This window comes from Calypte anna, chromosome 3 (assembly GCF_003957555.1).
Source record: "Calypte anna isolate BGI_N300 chromosome 3, bCalAnn1_v1.p, whole genome shotgun sequence".
Taxonomy (NCBI): domain Eukaryota; kingdom Metazoa; phylum Chordata; class Aves; order Apodiformes; family Trochilidae; genus Calypte; species Calypte anna.
The window spans coordinates 61,368,693-61,392,922 of NC_044246.1; the positions used below are offsets into that span (position 1 = coordinate 61,368,693).

A 24,230-nucleotide genomic window follows, 5' to 3' on the forward strand; every position below is an offset into this window, starting at 1 on the left:
TACTCACAAGAAAAAAAAAAAACGAACCAACCAAAAACCCGAACAAATCCCCCCCCCAAAAATAAAAAAAACCCAAGAAAACCCCAACCACACAAACCACCTATCTAAAAAGAAGATGGTAAACTTATCTTTGTAACCTCAGAAAACAGAAGCTGAAATGGAATGCTCAAAGAAAACATCAAAAGGAAGGTATCTTCAAGACCCATACTCTGACCTCAGATAAACCAAAACAGGATTCAGGTGTCATCCATCCTATGATCTGATCTCAGTTACTCTTCAATCTGTTTCTGTTATAGATTAATTCCAAATAACCCGTCTGCCATAGGATAAGATATCCCACAGACATAAAAGAAACAAATAAGAAATATGTGGGAAAGTCAGGTCCAATAAACACAGACAGGTATTGAGATTTTCCTTTTTCCTGTAAAGATTACATTTATGTTACTTCACGGTGTCATTCAATTAAGAATAGATTCACAAATACGTGAGGAACCAATTGAAGAAATAATAATTGTTCATTCCATTTTTAAATAGCAATGAAAGCAATTTTCAACTGAGGTACACATTATCATTGAATCTAATCAGCAGCATCTGACTTATTTCAAATAAGATCCTGCTTGTCAGTTCCAACCTTAATCTTTCTAAGAGCTACATGGGAAACTTTGTGGAGATGCTATCACAGCTTATTATAACATTGCACAAGATGGTACAACTCCATTAAGAGCTCTGAATCCAGCTACATGAATTTCAAAGATAACAATAATTAAGTTCTTATTGTACTAAACAATAATAATTAATAGTGGAATTTCCATGTTTTAAGGGTTATGTTCAGACCTAGCATCCTTTCATTCTTTTTCTAACTTAACAGCCCACACTAAACATTTAGATATTGAGTAATTCCCATCTACATACTATAAAGGACATACGTGATAGCAGGGTTAGAAGAAATTAGTTTACCCTCCTGATTACTTGGAATCTCATTACTAACTAAATACTAACTGAGAGTGTGTATCGATCTGTCAAAACAAGCTTCATAAAATTTTAGTCTCTCTTGCTTCATTCTCCAGTTTTTACATGAGGTAAAAATGTTCTAGTAGTCAAGACGTGCAACAAGTATGAATACACATAATAGATGTGTGATACATATATGTTGGGAAACAGAGACTTACTGAAGTTTTAAAAGTTTTATAGAAAAAATATATTGGTAATAATAAGTTCATTATTTTATTTAACCCTTCAAGAAAATAACAATATTCTGATACCAACCAGAATTCCTATTTCACATTCCATGTTTAGTTATGACCTTCCCAGGCTGAGTGAGATATTTTCCATCTCCCATTTCATCTAACATTCCTATAATAGTCTTTATTAACCATATTAAATTTATAGCCACTTCAAGAGAAAGGCAGTAACTAGCCCAGCTATCTACATTTGGTAGAAACTGTTATATAGTAGTTTGTATGAAAATGTCTATGGCAAAATCAGTTTATTTGAAACTCATTAAAGAATAGTAGAACAGTCTGTAAGAGTCATGCATTACTAAGAAGACACAAGACAAAGAAGCCAAGCATGCATTACATATGCCGTTTATAACACAGGTATTGATCTCATTTGCATCATGTAAGTACAAATATGGAAATGTATGCAAAAAAGAGGAAAATATAGCACAGGATCTAGAAAGCAAGATTAGAGAATTTTAGTCTCCTGATTTGGGCAGGCAGTCTTTTGTGACATATGGAGAGTCACTTATTGCTGTGCTTCAGAAGGAAGTTTTCTGATTGGCTTCTGTGACTGCATAGGGAAACTGCTGTCATTAAGAAACAGGAGAGAGAATGAGCAGCACTTAAATCAGCTTAAGTTAACTATAGAACAACACCATTACCACCATGTTTATAAAACAGATAGAACAGTTCTCCACCTTATGTAGCATTGCAAAGAAAAAGACTCAGGTGTTTCAAAAACAATGAGAGGAACTATTATAAACATTATAAAGAAGACACTGTTATAAAAGGCAAAACCAATTTCTTAATGGAAATGTATCTCAGAGGTTCATTACATAAAAAATATTCTTCATGCACCAGGAACTTAGCATTAAGCTTAGAGACCTTATACATGCCCTGCCATGTCATGTAGGGAATGAAATGTTCCAGGAATTAAAAACTATAGAAAGATATTTATAATATTTTAATGTAAATCAGTCACTTGTTAGGCTGTTCAGAAATAACGTGACATATAGTGCATCTGCACAGTGAAATGATCTTACTAGAAATTTCTTTATTTTTCTTGTGAAGGAATCTGAATTGTTGAAATATATTATCCCTAGCATATGAAACTCACTGCCAACTAAGAAAGAAAAATTAATGTTTTAACAGCCTTCAAGTAACACAATAAATCTTTAACAACCTCTTCTTTTCCTCATAAACAAATTTAATAATTGGTCTAGAACTGTGAAGTCTTGAGATCTAGAACCCTATCATGAGTTCTACAAAGCTTGAGGATGATTCTCAGAGCTTTGTTTTTGTCCATTCTAGGAACAGGAAGCTATTGCACAATATTAAGGCAGGGCTAAGCTTTGTAGGGTTCAGGACACCCAAAGTCTCACAGTTCAAGAACATTTATATTCTGTGTTTGCTTTGTACCTACATTTTCCAAGAAAACTAAATATTAAAGAGGGGACTTTCTCACTCAATTAAAAAAAAAAAAAAAAAAAAAGCAAAGTAAACCAGCCAGAATTCTGATGAATATGTACTAGAGGTCTCGAGGCATTTTGCCAATAAAACCCCAAATTCAATCTATTTGCCTTGCTTTGTTGCACATCTGCACAAGGTATAAATGTGAGAATGGTTTTCCTGCTTTGTGAAAAGAGTATTCTGAAACAAGAGAAAGAGAATTAATCAGCTATGCAAGGAAGCACTAAGTGAGTGAAATGAACGAGGACATCAGAGGGATCATGCCTGAGCAGCAGATGTAATAAACCCATGTCTATCTAATAAAACCAACTGAGGAGCTATGATAACAGGAAGGAAGGCATGCTGGCATGCTACAGTCCCCTGGCATTTCTGCAGCTAAGTGGTAAGATTATTCTTGCCCTGATCAGCACAATGTTAATAGGACACTATGGGCATAAGTGAGCCCAAACTACTTAAGAGCAAAGTCTGGCTCACTGAGCCTTATGTAGACACAGTGCCATTGTTATTTTCCAGGTGCTGACTGGGCCCAAGCCAATTAAAAAATGTTTAAGTGACTCAGTCTATTAAATTGTAGGTAGCAAGTAGCACAGACAAGATTTTGTAAAAAAGGAAGCATTTGATTAACTTTTAAGTATGCTTTTTATTTAATGAAAAAAAATTATCATAACTATTCTGAGAGATGCTGACAAAATATTTTCACTTAGTTAACTATATTTTTCTAAGGTTGAATTTGGACTCCAGACAAACCAGCTTTATGATGGAGTGTTGACTGGAAGAAAAGGAAAAGTATAGGCAGAAGAAATCATTATTTTATCTGATCAACATAAATTGAATCTTGGATTTACCGTTAAAAAAAAAATCACATGTCAAATTGATACATTTAAAATTAGAAACAACTACTATTAAGAAGGAGAGAAAAGCAAATGCTTGCTATTGATTCAAGGAGCAATACTCCAAAATCTGTGTATTATTTTTTTTTTTAGCTCAGTCTTGCCTAGCTTTTGTCTTAATCTTTGCCTCTTAGCAAAGCTAAGTACTCTGTACAACTGTCAAAAGAGAATACAAGTTTATATTGCAGAATATATTATCTGATTAAAACTCAAAGAATCTCAAGTGTACATCAAAAAGTGTACATTAAAAAGTTATGCAATTTATTAAATGAAAAAGTGCAATATAAAATAAATATAAAACTTACTTGTTAGAAGGTATATTTAGGGGGCAAGCACACAGCTGGCAGTCTTCAGCTGTCCCTTTAGTAGGATCTCCATAGAAGCCAGGAAGGCATCTATCACAATATGAACCACCTGTGTTGTGTTTGCAGTCCTAAGCAGGAGATAGAAAGTACAAATTCACAACTAGAGAATTTATACATGGGAAGCATTACTGGTTTAGCTTGCTTAAATAAAACCAACTTTCAGACCAGCACAAAACAGGTTTAATATAGCAGTCTTGCAACAGGCCACAATTTGTGACAGTTTTCAGGTGCTGATCCAAGAAAAATTAATCATTTCATTTCACATCTAAGTGCATTAGCTCATTTTACAAGGCATATTGCTAGCTGTATACTAAATCTATTTGTGAACAGTAGCAAAGTCTGAATTACTTAATGCTTGCTAGAATAGCATCCAGACTGTACTTGACTGGCTTTCATAACATAAGAGGCAGTTCATCTGAGCATCTGAAACACCCAATATACAACATAAAAAATAGATCTGTAACGCTGTACATAACCTTTGGCCTGATCTCAAATGAAATTATTTTTGACAGAACAAGAATTGGTCCTGAGAATAAACTTCACATGATTGCTTGCAAGATCTAACTTTTTAAAAGCAATTACCCCTCTCCTATTCTCTTCACCCTCACCACAGAGGATTTAGAAATTCCAAAAAATTTGGCAGGATCTATGACAGGCTTATCGAATGAATTTTCTGGATTTGACTCCTTCCCTTTTTTTGCCTCATTTTTAGCACATCACACTATTCCTTTCACTGCCATTTGCCACAGGACACCCAAATATAGTCCTTTCACAGTGTGAAAACAGAGAGAAGGGGAGAAATGGTCTGGGGTCTTAAATGTCATCTAGATATTCTTGGGTATAGACTGAAAAAGCATATGGCAACTAGAAAAGGCCAAAATGAAAACCATTGAAGACATTTTATTTAATGGTGTGTGTTCTGATCTGATTTTACACAATGGACCAGATCAAATCTAGAATCTGCTTCACCCAAACTACTTCTTAAGAATTCTTGAGGGTTTTTGTTTTTTCAAAGGTGTAATTATTTCCAGGCTTGTGATTTCATTTACATGTATCTAGGAACACTTTAAAACTGTTTTCTCATTTGCAATATGTGATGCACATGGTACTGACTGATAGCAGCATTAGTGTCTTAAAGACATAAAGTAACCCAAATAAAGAATAAAGAAAATGGCTCTGTCTTAAGGAATGCTGACTTCTTCTTGATGACTCTCCAAGACTGCAATGATTTGTTGGAAGTTTTTTGCATTGTGCTCTGCATAGCCACGTCCATACAATTGGGCAGATGAAAAAGCACAATACCCTTTTCAGTCATGAGCACACTGGAGTCAAAAGCATCTATCTCTAGAAATAGTTTTTTAAAGGGTGCATTCATATTGCTTATGTATACAATTAGAGTATCTTTGATATGAAAGTATAAGTTACAATATGAAATTTTCACATATTTGGAAGTTTGTGAGCTAATATCAAATAATGAGACTCTTAGTCAAACAAAATTATGTCCTAAGAACCATCAGCTGTGTTAACTACTCCTTTATTATATCATTTAAGTCCATTTGATTGTTACTTCAAGTGCTATAATTCAAAAAGGATCTACTGGCCATGCTGAAAAAGTAGATGGGAACATTAAAATACGCTTTTAAAACAAAATATGACAAAAATAATGTCAGTGTTGCAAAAGAAAAATCCTTTGCAATTCAACCTTTTTAAGGCATCATGTCAAATTATTTGTTCTTTTTCTGAAAAATAATAGAATCTTCTTTATGTTAAGTTTAGCTTTAAATATCCTCAGATATATCTTAATGTTTTTGAAGAATATGAATCGCTTATATGTCACAGACATTATTAAACTGAAAGGAGCTTACACACTATTTTAAAGCTATTCATCTTTAACAGAATGGTATTTGCAGCTTCTGCTTTTTTTTTAAGTTAAAAACCTGAAACCTCCCATTTTGTAGGAAAAAAAATCACATTACAAAGAGCTGACCTTCTCCATGATGAATTATCTTCTGTAACTCCAGTGTCAGTCACTTCCATGTACTGTGTCTAATTCTCCTCAATTCCTCACAATGAATCAATAAATTAAAATCCAAAAAAAACCTCCACACATACGGTAATAAAATCTGAGCATAGCCTACACTGTGTATATGTTTTTAGCTGAGAAATAATGACCTTGTGTACTGCTATACTTTTCTCCCTGAACCTGTCTGGATTTTTTAGGACAAAGTACAAGGATTATGTAGTACACAGATGTGACGTATTTTGTATGTTCTCTTTAGTGATTCATTTTTATATTAATTTCCCAGATTTACAGATCACTTTAGCTACTGAAATATCTGAGTAACTAGCTCTTCTAAAGACATAGTATCTTTATCAGTACTGAAGAAAAAAAATTGTGTTCTTGACATGAGTTGGTTGAAACTCAATTTTAAAAACTGCCAAATGTACAGCAATGAGTTGTACGTTTTGAGCATCTAGTTAGAGCAATGTCTAATTATACTGAGATTATTTTTTTAAAATATGCTTAAGACTGTGAAGTCTTAATTATATGTTTCTAAGAACATTTAGTTATATTTTGTGTGTCAAGAAATTCAGTATGAAGATCATAACCCACTATCCCTAGCCTGCTCAGTACATTATATACACTTTCTTTTTATTCTCTTGGAATTATAGTCTGTTCCAACACACTGATCTGGAGATTTTGGTAAAATCAATACCTCGTTCCATAGATCACTAGACTTTGTGAGCAGATGTGATTTTATGCCCAAATCTTTATGCTTTCAAATTCCAGGCACTGGATCTCAAACTATTTTGAATGCATCAATTTTTCTGGATCTCTTTTATCACCAAACACTGTGAAACTTCACTTAGAAAAACTCTGAGTAAGCAAGACTGTGAAATATATTTTTGTCCAAAATTTCATGTACAATTAAGTTCTTTTTGCTCAAAGACTTTTTTACTGGATGTCCTGAAGTGCTATTTGCACCACTTCCTACTGAGCCTGCTCTTCCCCTGAAATGAACATTTTTAATCCCCAGTATCAGGGAACTCTAAATCCTCACTGAAAACCATTCCTGCTCAGCTGTATATGCAGCTGAGTCTATACAAATATAGAAAGGAACAGTCTGAATGCAAGGCTAGTGATGAAAATAAAACTTTAATCACGGAATATGACTGAGTCCAAGCCAGGACTTTGGCATGGTGCTGCCCTTCCTCAGGTTATCTGTCACACAGACAACCAAGGAAGCTGCTTACTTCAGCTGGTTAAAGAAAGTGAAAGGCTAAGCCTGGATGCCTATTTTAGTATATTTCAGGGCCACCTAAAACAGACAGTGGCAGGCTGGGGACAGAGCGGTTGGAGAGCAGCCAGGCAGAAAGGGACCTGGGAGTCTGGATTGACAGGAAGCTGAACATGAGCCAACAGTGTGCCCAGGTAGCCAAGAAGGCCAATGGCATCCTGGCCTGTATCCTGAACAGCGTGGCCAGCAGGTCCAGGGAAGGGATTCTGCCCCTGTACTCAGCCCTGGTGAGGCCACACCTCGAGTGCTGTGTCCAGTTCTGGGCCCCTCAGTTCAGGAAGGATATCGAGGTCCTGGAGCAGGTCCAAAGGAGGGCAACCAGGCTGGTGAAGGGACTCCAGCACAGATCCTATGCGGAGAGGCTGAGGGAGCTGGGGCTGTTCAGCCTGGAGGAGGCTCAGGGGAGACCTCATCACTCTCTACAACTCCCTGAAAGGAGGGTGTAGCCAAGTGGGGGTTGGTCTTTTTCCCCAGGCAACTCTCAGCAAGACAAGAGGGCACGGTCTCAAGTTGTGACAGGGGAGGTTTAGGTTGGATATTAGAGAGAATTTCTTTATGGAGAGGGTGATCAAGCATTGGAATGGGCTGCCCAAGGAAGTAGTGGATTCTCCATCCCTGGAGATATTTCAAAAGAGACTGGATGTGGCACTCAGTGCCACGGTCTGGTAACTGCAGCAGTAGTGGTTCAAGGGTTGGATTCGATGATCTCTGAGGTCCCTTCCAGCCCAGCCAATTCTATGATTCTATGATACGCTCTTCTGGAACTTTCAAACTATCACGTCAAGATTAAATGGACAATTCCCTTTCCTAATGTTACAAATGCAATAATGTAATGTAGCGTACATTGCAATTATTTTAGGATGTATAATTTTGTTCCTTTTGTTACTGTGTTTATGAAGATGGGTGAAGATATTCTGTGGCTCAGTAGCTCTGTCTCCAGCCTCAGTCTATATGGAATATGCTGTTTATAGACAAAGGAATAAAATACTAAACTGATGCCACTTGGGACCTGCCGCTTTGCAAGTTGAGCATATCTTAGGGGAGAAAGATCTGATTTCTCTGGACGTATTAATGGGAATATAACATACCTCAGTGAATGAAACACCTTGAAATGCATTTGCTTTTCACAAGGTTTAGCTTTAACCAACCTCCTAAAGCTACCATAAATGTCTGTGTGTAACTCTACAAAGGAGCATTTCTGCATGTTAGAATTTGCCCTGTGTACCAAAGCAGTTATGTATATCACAATGGTAACTAGAATGATGCATCATGAAGTTCTATATGGTTGCTTTGGGGATCAAAGGGCTTTGCAGGTTACTGCAAAATATGCTTTAAAATGAGCTTTTTATACAGGCCTGTGTCGAAGCAGATGGTTTAAGCTTTTATCATGAGTCAAAAACATATTTCAGCTGCTTTTCAACTACATTTCAAAGCTAAGGAAAAGCAAAAAGAAGTTTCACATCAGTAAATTAAGTGCCTAAATTGTCTGTTGTATTACTGAAAAAACACCATGAATAATAATAAGGAGGCCAAAAAACTGTGTAAACCTCAACAGAAGGAATGCCTTTGATGTGAAACATTTCTCTTCTTCAGCATTCAGACTTCTCTCACTTTCATTTCAAAAGGCTTATGATCCAAATTGAATAGCAGCATTTAATAGCCTGCATGGATACTAACCTGTCCAACTGCACTTACAGTGCTTTCAAACTAAGCTGCAAGGAAATGCAGAACTGATTTAAAGCTCCCTGTGTGTCTCTTCTTTATAGGATGAGCTAGTATAAACTCAGAATACAGAAAATAGAGAACCTGTGATAACATACAGATTAAAGTACATTTTCAACTGGTTATTTTCCACTTCCTTGTCAGTGCTGCGTTATCTTTACACCAACACCCCTGAAACACTCAGAGGGGGATCTCTACTGCCACAGTCCATAGTTCACATTTGCTGAAAAGTGTAAAAGCACTAAAGGCTGCAACTACACAGCCTTCTCTCACAACCGGGTCAGTGCTATAGACAAAAATAAAGAGGTAATTTGTGCAAGGGTTAAAATTTGGAGACACAGAAGCAAACAGCCTCCTAACAGCTTGCATCTAGCTATGAACCTCTAAGTTAAATAGCTAATAGTTATGATATCCCTTAACTTGGATTCTCCTTCCTTTTTCTTTTCTTCTAATAATTTTTATCCTACACTGATTTTATAGACATTATAGCTGGTGGCTACAGTCATTAATGAAATAAATTTTATATTGAGTAACACAAATCCCTATTACCCTGGTGATAAATATTTTCATTGCATATAAGTACAAGATTCCAAACACAACTGTCATGTCATACATATTTTTATCACAGATACATTTTTAAGGCTTATAGGATAATTAAATTGAGAATAATTTTAAGATTCTATTTATGAGAAAATGTTTTGAAAAATTCCCTGATCCACACATAAAGAATATCTTGTTTTGTACTGCAATGCAATTAATTATCTTCTATGGGCAAAACAGGAAGACAAGTGATTGTTCTAAGTGCCAAATTACATTGAAAAAAGTCTGAATTTTCTTTTTGGATTTTTCCCAGCAGCTTTTTCTTAAGGAAATACAAGGGGACATTTAGAAACACGCTTGAAATTCTGCAGGGAAACTAGAGTATTATATCCTACTAAAGTGGCACTGGCTTGAATTGCGTTTCTACAAGACTAATGAAATGAGAAATGTTGTTTCAAGCTTCATGCCATGTCAGACACTGTAAAACTAAGAATGCTCTTGAGTTAATCAGAAAAGTCTATTCAGCATAATTCACTCATTCCAAAAAGCTACTGAATGGGGTGGTAATAGTGGTGTGCTGGTAGGCTAGCTATGAATAATATCACACATTTAATTACTGAATTAGTAGGTAACTACATAAAATCTCTATATCCTGTAGGACAAAAAACAAAAAAAACAACAAAAAAAAAAGGTTGTTTTAACACAAATCATATGCTTTTATTATTTTAAAAAATACACTTTATTAATTGTTCCTTCAATGTTTAGTAGGCATTTAGATGAAGGAAGCCAAGAACAATATTTTCTTGTCATACTATAACAGAAATTATGAAGTTACCTGTTACACACTAGAAATTAAATTGCAGGAGACAGTACAGACATTACACTGCAGGAGAGAGATGGAATGCAGAGACTTATACATTCCATACCTTTTGTTACTGATTCTATTTCAAAATATAAAAGCTATATGAATTAAAAATCCCATTTGTTTCACTTTAGAAGCTACCATATCTTCTTATGAGGGGATCTTTAGCCTCAGCAACAGTTCCACATAAAGATCCCTTCTGTTAATCACATTTTTTTTTTCCCTTGAATATTTCAGGTCTCAGAGATCATTAATTTAATTGCATGGATATTCTGAATTGGTGTAGGTCATGTCCATCGAGTTTCCTCTAGTGACACTTACCAGGCATTCTCCTGTAATATCATCACAAAATTCTGCATGACCATAGCATCTACATGGTGCACAGACTCCACCAAAAATTGTGCCGTTCACACGTCTGTGACGAGGCCAGCAAGACTGCAAGATAATTAGATAAAACGTTAAACCCTCACTTGAGCAGGGAAAGGAATGAGATTTTTAAAATCCTGGTGAATTTGACACCTGCACACACAAAAACATACTTGTCTGATTAATAAAAATACCAATATTTCTGCAGAAAGTTGCTCTTCCTCATTCTGTAGCTTTCCACTGACCTTGGCTTTATTGGCAGGTGTGAGATTAGAGGAAACCTTAACTTAATCATTCTTCTGAAATGGTAACATAAAGCAGAGAAATGAAGAACTGAACTATGACAGCATCAAAGCACGAGGTGCAGATTGAAAAACAGCCAGAAGGCAAAACAGCAAACGAGAGAGTAGGAGGAAAGAAATGCCCAAACAACAAACACTTTTTCTAAGAAGTTCAGCTGCCAAAGAGCAATTAAAAGAACATTTAATTTTTCTTCTTTGGAGTCTAACAAAAGGCTACTCTGAAAAAAAGCACAGACTAAAAAGCAAAAAAAAAAGCCCTTTGTTTGCAGATTCTGCTACTTAAAGTACAGTTATTTCCCTTTAAGAAGATGCTCTGATTTTTTATATTTTTCTAAATGCTAAATCCTAAGCAATATTAAATGCATAACCAGTTTTTTTCTTAGAAAAGATGACACCATACAACTATGATTCATCAGTAAAAATTCATCTATTCCCCTTTTTCACAATAAGACATGAAAAGCAGTCTTCCTTACTATATATTTCATGAGTGGGTTTGTAGTTTTTGCAAACTATCTTCCCTCAGTAAGACAGCTTATGTGATCCAAGGATTTTGCATATTATAAAAAAGTGCACAGCAGAGTGTTGACCTTCAAAAGCACCAGGCTAATACACGGGGAAAATTTTGTAGTGATAAAATAGCAGAAGAAGCATTTAATAAAACAAATCCTTTCTCATTCACATGCATTCTCCAAAGAGACGTAACATGAAGATTCTCCATCAAATTAAAGACAATATCCCTTTTTGTCTTATTCCTGAAAAACAATGAAAGTAATTTAAAGATTATTCCTGAGACATTATGATTACTTTTCCTTCTTATTTGAACAAAACACGTAATTACTAAAAATTAAAATTCAGAGTTATAAAATCTAGAAAAGAAAAACAGGATAAAAGAAATTGTACTGTTTTCTTATGTGCAATGAGATGAAGCTGCTGAAGCTGTTTCTGTATAAACCTAAAAATCTTTCTCTCATTCAGTGATTCCGAAAAGCATGATCTTGTGTACAGATATATGTGACACTGCACAAGATAACGCTTTATAAGTTGCTAATTCTAAGGGCTAGGCATGAAATATCAACAGCAAAGCTTGGAACAGAACTAAAAAAAAAAAATTAAAGATTAGAATCTTGAAAAAAAAAAAAAAAAAAAAGACAAACATTTGCCAGGAGTGTTCTTGACCATCATAATGATGGGAGTTAAACCCAACTTCTTCTAATGCAGAAGTAAAAGACTAGATAGAAAGGGGGAAAATGGTGCAGAAGAATAATTAGAAGTGAAGATGTTGATAAACAAAGGCCAGAAGATTCACATGAGGAAAGCAAGGTAACTATCTGTAGTACTAAGGCTTGGACAATGGGCCCAGGCCAGAGTGGCCTTGTATGGAAATAGCAAAAATTATTGAGATTGTGTCCTTGTATATCAAAAATAATTGACATTGTATCCTTGTATTAATCATTAAAAACATCATTTATCAGAAGTAATAGACTTGATGCTTGGAAAGAGAGGCTGTTAAAGGAACTCTGCCAATCATGCTCTGGACTCGGGCCCAGTCCTGGTCACAGTTGGTCAGGAGATGAACCAGATGTTTTTGCATAGTGTAATATTCAAAGTCATCCTGAATTGCTGTTTTTTTAATATATAAGGCTGGACCCCCTTGCAGTGACTTTGGATGCCTCACCTCTGGGTGGATGCACCACACAGGATTTTTCCACTTTCCGGGAAGGGCTCCCCAAATCCTCACTGCAACCGGGGCTCTCCAGTGACTGCAGATCTGGATGATGGCAACGTATGCCATCTCTCTTAATCACTGTCCTGTCTTTTATGTAGTTATGATTTGATGCATTACCCTGCATATTTTCTATCTATCTGCCGTAGGTACTTTGTTCTGTATTTTTATTTGATTGTATTATCCAGTTATCACCAGTAAAACACATCTACTCTTTTCATTCTGGTGTCCAAGTTTCATTACCACCCTCAATCAGCAAAACACTACCACAAATGAGTCCCGTTGGTATTGAAATTTAAAATTCTATCTGCTTTACCTATGCTCATGCAATTCTGTGTTCATTTCTCAGATATACTAGCAAAAGTGAAGAAATAAGGAGAATAGGGGGTGTTGGTTGATGAGAAGCTCAACAGAAACCAACAATACATGCTTGCACCCCAGAAAACCAACCATGCCCTTGGCTGCATCAAAGAAGAATGACCAGAAGGTCAAGGAAGGTGATTTTGCCCCTCTGTTCATCTCTAAGACCCCAGCTGGAATACTGTGTCCTCAACATCAGAAGGATGTAGAGCTCTGGAGTGAGTCTGGAGGCTCATGAAGATGATCAAAGTACTGAAGCACCTCTCCTATGCAGACAGGCTGAGAAGGTTGTCCATCCTGGAGAAGAGGAGGCTCCAGCAAGATTTTATAGCAGCTTTCCAGTACCTGAAGGACTGACAGGAGAGGTGGGGAGGGACCTTTTACAAGGGCATGTAGTGATAGGATGAGGTGGAATGTCTTTAAACTGGAAAAGGGTAGATTTAGTTTAGATGTTAGGAAGAAATTCTTTCCTGGGAGGGCAGTGAGACACTGGAACAGGGTGCCTGTGGAAGCTGTGGGTGTCCCCTCCCTAGAGGTGTTCAAGGCCAGGTTGGATACGGCTTGGAGCAACCTGATATACTGGAAGGTGTCCCTGCCATGGCTTGGGGGCTGGAACTAGATAATCTTTAAGGTCCCTTAAAACCCAAATCATTGCATTAATTTATGATTCTATAACAATTTTCTTCGACTAGAATCTTGTATAAACCTAAATTTGTTTAATGGAATAATCTTGTAAGACATGGCATATATTAAATGGGATTGGAGGCTTATTATGACAAAACATTTATAGCATGAGAATAACTAAATAATGGTTGTTTTCAGTGCTCCAGCTTCTCTGCTATGTACCACAAGATCATTATGAAGGAAACAAACACAATAAATTAAATGAAGATACTGAAAACCTGTACTGAATCAGTAAAAATTAAACTCTGCAAGGCTGAAACTGGAAGAAGCAAAATGTTTGACAAGGCCAAAAGTATTAAGAAGAAAAAATTAAGGTATTTTAAAAAAAAAAATCACATTTTTAATTTATCTTTCTATACTTTCTGAACTGTTAGTTTTCCTGGCAATCTATAACTTTAGAATTTTTTTTCCCTTGCTTATCCTTGTTATAAAAAGCACAGCCACCTACTCAGAGCACTAACATATTTCCCCTTTTTTTCTATCAAGTTCAACTGTTCAATTCATATTGTATGTTGAGCCTCTGATACAAAAAATCACAAGAAATTAATTCAGTGAATAAAGGCATGGAAACTAAAACTTTTAACTGTATCATAAGATAGTACAGCTTTGTAAAAATGCTCTGAGATTCAGGGAGGAGACAAAGAAGAAGTATGCTCATGCAGTCCATCATAACTTTTCGGCCTTCAATCCTGGGAGGAAAACCAGCATACAGATAGGGACTACAATATGTTTTGGTTTAGTAAGTCTGTAGTTACTATGCAGCCAGTGCAAGAATTGAAGAGTGTCTCACTTCTGTGTACAGAGACTTTAAATTTGAAGCTATCTATATATGTACTTTCTATTGTGGATTACGAACCTCAGTATATATCAAATTTCAGTGACTACTTTGAATTGCAGAGGAAGATTAGCTTTGAAGGACACCACACTGGGAAGAGAATTTCAGCAATGCCAAGGCAGGAATTTTACCCAAGTTTTTTTTTTTTACTTCATCTAAAGTAGACATTGAAACATGAGTAATCAGGGACTTTCCATCCGCTTTCTGGGAAATCACACCTCAAATTCTGAACTGAGAGGAAAAATGTACAAGTAAAAAAATACTAAGTGTGAAGCACAATGACACTTCACCGGTCTCTTTCTTCAAATAAACAAGTGGACAGACAATGGTTACATTTAGGAGTATTTCTCAGCCAAGGTAGGCAATATTCTTCTCAAGCTGTTGTTTTGTTTTGCTTTCCTTTGTCTTGTTTTGTTTTTTCTGTCTATATCATTTTTGGAAGTGATAGGAATATCCGTTAATTCCTTCAGGCCATCTTTCTACATTGGTTTATTTAGCCTCAGTAACAAGCAACCACATTTGGCATGAAACTAGACTTTAAGCCCTAAATATCACATATAAGCATGGCAGATTTTAAAGAAAAAGAGAGCTGACAAGCGAATGCCTAGAGTGCTTGTGTAAATGGCATACTGTTTGTAGTTTTGTGAAGCAGAGCATCTTGGTGTTTGTAACTATTTCCTTAAAGGCAAAGCTTTTGAAGAATTGTTTTTTGGCTTCTAGCTACCCCAAGCTATGCACACATGAGCTAGATAATCATATGCATACTTGTATGAACACATTCTGTATGAACTAATGAATTTTTTAGGAAAGTGGGTATTTTCTGAACATATGTGTATGTTATTATCTGTAACAGGACCAAACTGAAGTAAAACAATCCTCACAAGAACACACACACAATCCTCAAAGACTCCAAGCCAAATGGCAAAGCCCGTGGAAAATTAAACAGGGAATTCAACAACATTAACAAATAACTTGATCCATCTTTGTTGTACATCAGTCAGGTAACTGCCATTTTCCTTCTAATTGTGATAATTTCATGTATTTTGAATAGCAACTGGCTGAGGAGTACAAACGCTGCTTTCATTTTCTTTTTGTTAACAGAAATGTATTTATATAACTTAGGTGTTAAAATTCAGATTTCAAATATTGTCAAATATAATGAACCATCACCTAGAAATAAAGGTAACAAGACAATCTATGCCTAATTTGTAACAGGAACAGACAGCTGTCTCACTATTTTCTACCAATACAGGGCCACTGGTTGCTTACAGCTGTCACAGTGTTAGCACAACTGATCTAGACTCTATCACAATACCCACCTCACAGGAGGTACCATCATACCCTGGGGGACAGTCACATAACTCCACTGAAGATGCCACCTTCCTTCCAGATGAAGTGTGGTCAGCAGCTTCCATGCTAACACTTCGTAGTCTGGATAAAATAGAAATTTAACAATTAACATAGCAAACCAGGTGGAAGCATCTGTGCAGCTGGATCTAACAACCAGTAAATATTGACATTTGGTGACTAGTTTATGTTTTCCTGTTTAAAAAGAAGGAAGTTTTCATATTCATCTTTGTCTTCCTAAACTATGTGTCAGTGGGCTTGTTAATACTTTTTCCGTCATGTGAGGGAGACTATGGTCAGACATCCATTGATAAAATGTATTTTAAAAGTCTCACAGCATAGGCTATTCCTGGCAGGTAAGCTGTAAGTGACAACTTACTTTGCAGATGTATATATGCATAGGGTATTTTTATTCTCGAGAGCTGACCTCTGAAAAACATTTCTGTCCAAGAAGATCACAGTATTATGTACACAGAAGAAAGGAAATCTACCATATACCTTAGTTTTTCCAGTGACAGAAAAGACAGAGTTGGAAAATCTTCTGTTCCATGAACCCTTTAAAAAATGAATGCTAGACATTGCTAAACAGCCATTCTTCAGCTAAACACTGAACATGATTTTTATTCTAAAAAACATGGAAGTATGATGAGAGAGACAAGAAGAGCCTTCAGATGATCTTGCAAGTAATATGTGAAACAAATGTAGTTACTTTAACTATATCCATTTGGGGAAGAAAACTGGGATTTGGGGATTTTGTCATGATTTTGTTTAAAAATAATCAGTTTTCTTTATAATATGTAAACCAAAAATATTTTTTTTTCCCTACTAAGGCATTTATCTTTTGGTTGCCAAAAAATCTTGAAAATTACTTGAACAACCTTGGTTAAGAAAACATCAAAGGAAAATATTTTGTTGTTACTGCAGTGGTTAGAGGGAAGGTCAAGACAGGATATTTCCCCACTGAATGTTATGGCTAGTCCATAAAACAGATTTGAAAGGGAAGGGGAAAAAAAGGAAGATTTCTGAAATTAGGATGGGAACTTTAGAAAAACAGAAATTATGCCATCATGATGGATATGAGTGGAATTGGAAAGAACTGCAATTGTGGATTATGCAGTTAGAAACCTGAATCTAATTTAGTGATGCTAGAATTTTAGTGATGCTTGATTTTAAGAGAAGGACACATGTTCCTATTCAGATCTGCATAAGATCTCTCTCACTTTTCAATATTTCCCCTTTGCTCTATTGCTGCATTCTTATTTTGCAATCATCAGTTTGAGTTTTCCTTACAATAAGATAATTGATCTCTAGGATATTAGATATCAACTGTTAATTAATTTAACAGTTAAAAATCTAACAATTTTTTATGAACAAATCTGTAAATGAAAAAGAGTTTTATTTACATTTTTAGCTACTTGCCTCTCAGCAGAGTTCTTGGAACAAAGAGAAGCATTTACACATGGAAACAACCCACTCAGTATTATCCCACATTTGTATTCACGAAAGTCTTCTAATTTTCATTATGTTCTGCTATTTGCTAAATGGAATCTTAATGCATTTAACAGTTTTTAGCATTAACAGTTACTCAGTGAAGAAAGCTGGAGTGATTTTTTTTTTCCTCCCATTTTGAAGTTGCAGTTTTGATTCCTTGATGCCATTCTGCATTCATTAAAATACATAATGCTGGCAGTAATAGAGCACAGGATCCTGGAGATGCATGAACAATTTGAGATCCAACATCGAGACCAAATATTTAATCTGACTGTTACTGTCAGCAAGCAACTGTTGACTTCTAAAAACAAACAAGATTAAAAGGGAAGGGGACGTTTCAGGCAGTATCAGCATAGTTTGCTGTCTGCTATGCCAGGCAGCTGAATCACATCAGCTACATAAGCCACGTGAAGTACTGACCCAGACATTGCTCATTTGTCTAAAAGACACTTCTGAATACAGAAAAAAAACCCATGGCCTTCCATTCCCTCTTTGTCATTACAATTAGCACCGACCCTATATGTGTTTGCAATCAATCCATTATCTCTAGAACCACAATTTCCAGTGACCACCTGAGTGCCTACAAGACATACCATCAGTGAGCATTAAAACTAAAGAAGTAGTTTTATTAAAAGCTTCATAATAGAAATTGATTTGAAACACAAGCTTTCTTCCAAGCAAAAGCTAACAATATGAGATTAATATGAGTTGTCATATCCTAGCCTGTTGCTTCTGCAGGTTTAACTGCAACAGTTTGGAAATCTGTCAAACCAGAGAAAGATCTTGATTTAATCCCAGAAGCTGTAATCACTTTCAAATTCATTGCTGTGTTCTCATTTTTTCATACTTGATCATCAAAATGAAGGACCACTCATTTGAGAAATCTTCCTAATTATGCCATAGAGCAAACCCCACATTTTAAGCTCAAAATGACACAAAAATGTTCTCAAAAACATGTTTGAGTCATGCTCACTTTTCTGCATTAATATTGTTTAATTACTATTTGAAAGTGCTAGTGGTTAAGATGTTTCTAGAAGGCTAAACTAAACAAGGGTGAAAAATGCAATCTTTAACTTAAAGCTCTCGCTAACTGGAGGCAACTCCACTGAATATTTATGTCTCTTTCCTCATCATTGCAAGAAAGTTGCTTAATCCTACAGCACCTTAATTCTGGCTTCTTCTTGAGCACAGATTAGAACAGCAGGCTTGGAAAACCTTACACATGTAGTGTTATCATCTGTTTTGAAAAATTTCAGCATTTAAATGAACAAGTTGCTTAAGACAACAATCTTTAATTAGTATGTTGCATAATTCTACTGATGCTTTAAGGCAGAAATTGTCACTCATGATGGACATAATGACCCTGTAGTATTTCTGCCCCTCTGCCAGACCCTCTTCACTGTCTCAGTGGAATACCCATCTGTCCACCACACATACCTGTTTAAAAGACAACAAAACCCTCTTATTTCATAAGGTTTAGCTCTACGCTATGTCTTTAGCAAAAATGTCTTCCTTTGGAGGCCATCAAGAGTAGTCCTTAACCAGCTAAGTAATATCCTCTTCATTGGGTCTGGATGTTTCCCTGCAGTACTAAAGGGGCAGAATACAGAAAATAAGGCTGTCTTGAACAATCTTAGGGTTATGAGCACAGCTTTGCATCTAGTGCTAAACCCATGTTTTAGCATGAGTGAAAGTCAAAGAGCCTACAGAAAGTTAGAGCTGATATATGCAGTGAAAATCATCAATATGCCTACAACACCAGACCGTAAGCTGTGTAGGATGACAATAGATGCTGCTGCTGCTACATCATCTGACTGGGAGCATGCACTATTCTGAGAAGATTTTGCTTCACCCAGTAAATTCCTCCTTGACAGGTAAAACCATAATTCCTCTAGCTAAATCAAAGATAAAAAATTAAATTAATTGTGATTGGAATTCCACAGCCTCTTTTCTCATACTCTAAAATGCAATGAGCACCCTGACAGCACTCAATAAAATTTGTTTACTTCAGAGCAAACTGTTTTCAGAGACTCCTGAACATGTGTTATAATCATATAACACAGTAACCATGGCATTCTTCTCCAGTACGAGACACAGGCACAGCTAGAGATGTACCAATAACAGAAAGCCATTTCTAGCAAAAAAGATACTCTTCATAATTACATCAATTCCTTCCCCTAAGTCCCTTCTAAACCATTGTCTTTAAGGAAGCAACTTTCCCAAATGTAATGTTGCTGTATCTTAAAATATCATGGATACTAGCCTGCAAAGAACAGATTATGTTTGTTCTGGAGCAATTCTTGAAGAATATTTCCAGTATTTGTTTTCAGGAATTTATCCATAACATGCCACCAAAATGTTTCAAAGGCTGAATATGAAAATCACTACAAAACATGGAGGCACCACACACAACCAAATGGCTAAAGCAGTAATTTGGGATGCATGCAGTGATGCATAATCTCCCAAACATGCCACTCACAGGTGTGCCACTTCTTATTTACAAGGCACAAACTACAGACTGTGCCAGTTCAACACATGTGCTGACCTGAGCTCTGTGTTGTCAGCCTGAGCAGAGTTGATCCATCCCATTCCCACTGTTTCACAGTAGAGGCAAGATGGAGACACTACATGTCCAGCAATGCGCTTTCTTCAGAAATTTTAACTGCCCAGCTGAAGTAGTTTCTTGTAGGAAATCTCCCCTTCTCATTCTAGTGCAAATGTCAGTGAATGACTGTAAGTAAACAACTGATAGCTTGCATTTCCCATAATACTTAGTAACACCTTTGGCCCCAATGAAGTCAATCATACATATCTCCTTTAAAGCACCATAGTATAAAAGCCCCGAATGTCTCCCCAGAACTGCTCCTGCATTCTTTTACTTAAGGAAATTCTGACTAATGGGAGTTTTAATTTTATTTGAGAATGGAGTAGAAGAAAAGCAGTCAGTGAACCCCCACTAGTTCACTCTATGTCACAGCTAGAGTGTGACACACTAGTCACAGCTGTAAGGTGTGGATTAAGAGCTTATCATCTCCTCATGGTGCATAAAAGACAAGCTCTGGTGGTTTCATGCTCCTCTAACACCATGGTTGGAAAGTCATGAGTCAAGAAAGGTTTTCAAACTGGATGCAGGGAGGTCCAAGACTGATGAGCTAATTAGGAAATAGTTTGGCTCAAACTCAAGCAATTTATTTTATTCACAAACTTACTTACAGAGAGATGATAGTTACAATTGAAACAAAGAAAGATTAATTCTTTTTTCAGTGAAAAGAGGTACACTGCCAAAGCTCAAATCAGAAAACTGCTGCTGTTGACACAACCTGCCTTTCAGTTCAGGATGTATTTTACTTACCTAAGTATTCAAATGATGGTTGGATTGCTAAAGAAATTTCACAGTAGCAACAACTATGTCTGCTCTCAGCAAATAATCACTAATGTGCTATCAGCTCTCTCCATTTCAAATGGTTTATGCCACTGAATCAAGTGATATGTAAGTTAGAGAACATTTCAGGTTTCATGTCTTGTGAATAGAACACTATTATGTGATTGCTTAAAAAAATATTATTCACACCACCTAACTAATAATGTATAGACTGAGTGCAATCACACAGTTCCAGGAGAGAGGTTGTCTTCTAGTCCACTTGGAGTATTTGCTCACGCACTTAATGAAAACTTTACATGCAAGACGAGCTTTACAGGTTCAACCACACTGCAGACACTAAGATATAATGCCTTTCATTTTATCAGAAGGCTTAAAGTTCACATGAAACCAGTTGTCTTATGCTGTGCAGGCAGCAACCTGACATAAATCAAGGAAAAAGATTTCAGATTACCCAGTTCTATGTGTAGTACTGATTAAAAACATAGAAAACTCCCTATGATTCACTTTTCCAGTTTAGAAACTATTCTCTGGTCCACTGCTAATGTGGCTCTACATGCTCATTAAGCAAGGGAACAATATATCAGCAATATCTCTTACTTCACCATGTCACTACTGCACTCCATGATTCTATGATATGTATGGGAATTACAGTGTTGACAAAATAAATATATTTATAGGACTTTCATTTTATGCCTTAATAGTCCATGTGATTTCATTTTCTTACAAGGCTGCTTCTTTCTGTTGCCTCTCCTCCTCTTGTCTACCCCAAATGAAAAAAAAAAACAACCCCACACTAATTATGTGAAGGTGTAAATGAATGCTATGGATTTCATTATAATAAGCTAGTGTGCTTTAAATTACATCAACTTAGTTCTCTGAAGAGAGAAAACAAGTGTTTTGAGAAGCTTTCTGTAGCAAACAGACACGTTTCCTACATTTACCTGTAGATGGCATTCATCCCATAGCTGTACGTGGCTCTTATAAGGATTCTCTTTACGTTTGCAAGAACAGTCATGAACTCCCTCCTGCTGACAGGAACATCAGTGCCATGTACAAAGAAAGATTCTGGTTGCAGCACTATTTCTTCAGTGTGTTCTTCAGAAGGCTGCAGGTGAAGCCCCTCTTTCGGAGTGCTGATTTTTAAGTCACCTCCCTAGACAGAGCCATTAGAGTGAGATTTAGATATTAACAAAGTCCAGAAAAAAGCTCTATCTGTAGTCAGATGGGGTACAGGATTTACTGAATAATATATTTTACAAGAATAATAAGTATCAGGAAAAACATTGACCTTTCATAACCCTGAAATGGACTTGCCTGATAAAGCTGAAAGTCAGTGCGAAGGAAAGTTTAAGTTATTCAGCTAAAATAAATTCATGAAGAGCCCAGCTACACAGAACAGGTCTGCTGAAAGAATCTGAAAGTGTTACTTCAAAGAAACAATTATTTTATCTTTTCATTCTTCTCAATGAACTGGAAGAGTACAGTTTCATAAGATACTGCAATATTGACAGAGGCTCCTTGAGATACTGAAGATTTTAGCTCTCTAATTCATGTATATTTTCCAATACTGTATGTTAGTTGAAAGTATGTTTTGTGTCTCTTTGGCCACCAGGCTTTATGCTGATTAAAGAAGGAGGTAGCTTTCTTTTTTCCTTCTTTTCTTGGTTTGTTTTTTTGTTGTTGTTGGTTGGTTGGTTGGGTTTTTTTGTTTGTTTGTTTGGGCTTTTTTTGTTTTTTGGTTTTTTGGTTTGGTTTGTTTTTTTGGTGTGTGTGTCTGAAAATACAATCACTTTACCTCTATGATGACATCAGATTGAATCATTAGTGGGACTGTCTCTTCTTGCTCTGTGAAGTCATAGGAGACTGTAAATTTCAGACGTCCTCCAGCAGCTGCTACCTAGGGAGAAAAAAATATAGGAAAACTGCAATTAAACGGAAGAAACTGTTTGGGGGAAGTTTTCTCCAGTGTCAGTATTTCTCAGAAATACACTTCTAGTGCTGCAAAACCATAAGCAGATACTTGGGGATTAGAGCTCAACCATCTAGAAATCATGTCATCATTTTCTGTCTATGCCTGTAGAAGGCTGAAAAGTCCTTAAACATATGAACTAACAAAGTAACCAGAAACAGATTTGAAATCTATGCAGACTTCCACTTGATATTGACTTAATTAGGTTTTTAGTGCACTTCAGTTATACAGTTCTCATTTAGGTTGGGCCTCTACATCAGCAACCTTCAGAAGATACAGTAAATTCTGTTTTGTTGATGGGGCAAACTACCAAAAAAAAAAAAAAAAAAAAAAGAAGCCCAGTGATGTTTTCCTCAGAGTTAACTTTAAACTAAAAGAATGTAAGAATCTTCCCTCATGGAGACAAATTAATTTACTTTAGAATAATGTTCCAGCTTTTTCTCTTGGTTCAACACAGACAGAAATGTGAGATGTCAGTAAGTGACTGAGTCAGGCTTTCATGTCTTGCCAATACATTGTTTCTATGCTCTTTCAGCCCTCAGAACATTGGGACAGACACTTGCTTTTCCATGAAAGAATAGAAAAACATAGAACATTTTTAGGATGAAAATCAAAAGCTGCAGACTTGAATGACAGAGATCAGTACAAAACCAGTGCTTTTTGTTAATTGTTTGGAAGCAGCATAAGTGAATCAGAGGTTGCAAGAGCTACACTTTGGTTTTAAATGCATCAGACTCATAGTTCATTGCAACATGAGCCTCCTCTCAAAGGCTATTAAAATCACAAGCATTTCTGCCCTTTCAGTGCATACTGCTGACCGCAGAGTAAATTCATGACTCTTCTAAAAAGTTAATAGTCTGATTATTCTCAAGGACATAATGTGCTATCTCTTGTTCATCATATTAGATGGTTTTGCACACAGTTATAGAAAGCAGTGAAAGTCACCAAGTTCATTATTTTATGTTACATCTAATGTAAGGAGAGAAAAAAAAGCTAGGTTAAAGCCAGAAAATTCGCTCCGATTTGTAACCCAAAGCTTGGATCATAGAACCACAGAATCACAGAGTATCTCAAACTGGAAGTGACCAATTAAGAATTGTTGAGCTCAACTCCCTGCTCCTTGAAGGACTACCTAGAACTAAACCACATGACTAAGAGCATTTTCCAGATGCTCCCTGAATCTCTGACAGGCTTGGTGCTGTGCCCACCTCCCTGTGGATCTTGTTCCAGTGACTGACCACTCTATGAGCAAAGATCCTTTTACTAATTTCCATGATGCAGCTTAATTTCATTTCCTTGTGACCTATCACCAGTCATCAGAAATGAGATCAGCACCTCCCTCTCTGCTGTCCCCTTCAGGAATTTTTAGACTGAGTTAAACCACCAGCCCTCTCTTCTCCAAG

General features: G+C 36.3%; 1 protein-coding gene across 1 annotated transcript in view; it reads right to left on the reverse strand.

Moving 5' to 3' along the window:
- Positions 1–24,230, reverse strand: part of LAMA2 (laminin subunit alpha 2) — a 352,582-nt gene that overhangs the window by 139,104 nt on the left and 189,248 nt on the right. The window contains 5 exon segments of the mRNA XM_030447547.1: positions 3,886–4,013; positions 10,690–10,803; positions 15,958–16,069; positions 21,800–22,011; positions 22,654–22,755. Of these exon segments, the coding sequence (XP_030303407.1) occupies positions 3,886–4,013; positions 10,690–10,803; positions 15,958–16,069; positions 21,800–22,011; positions 22,654–22,755 (668 nt within the window).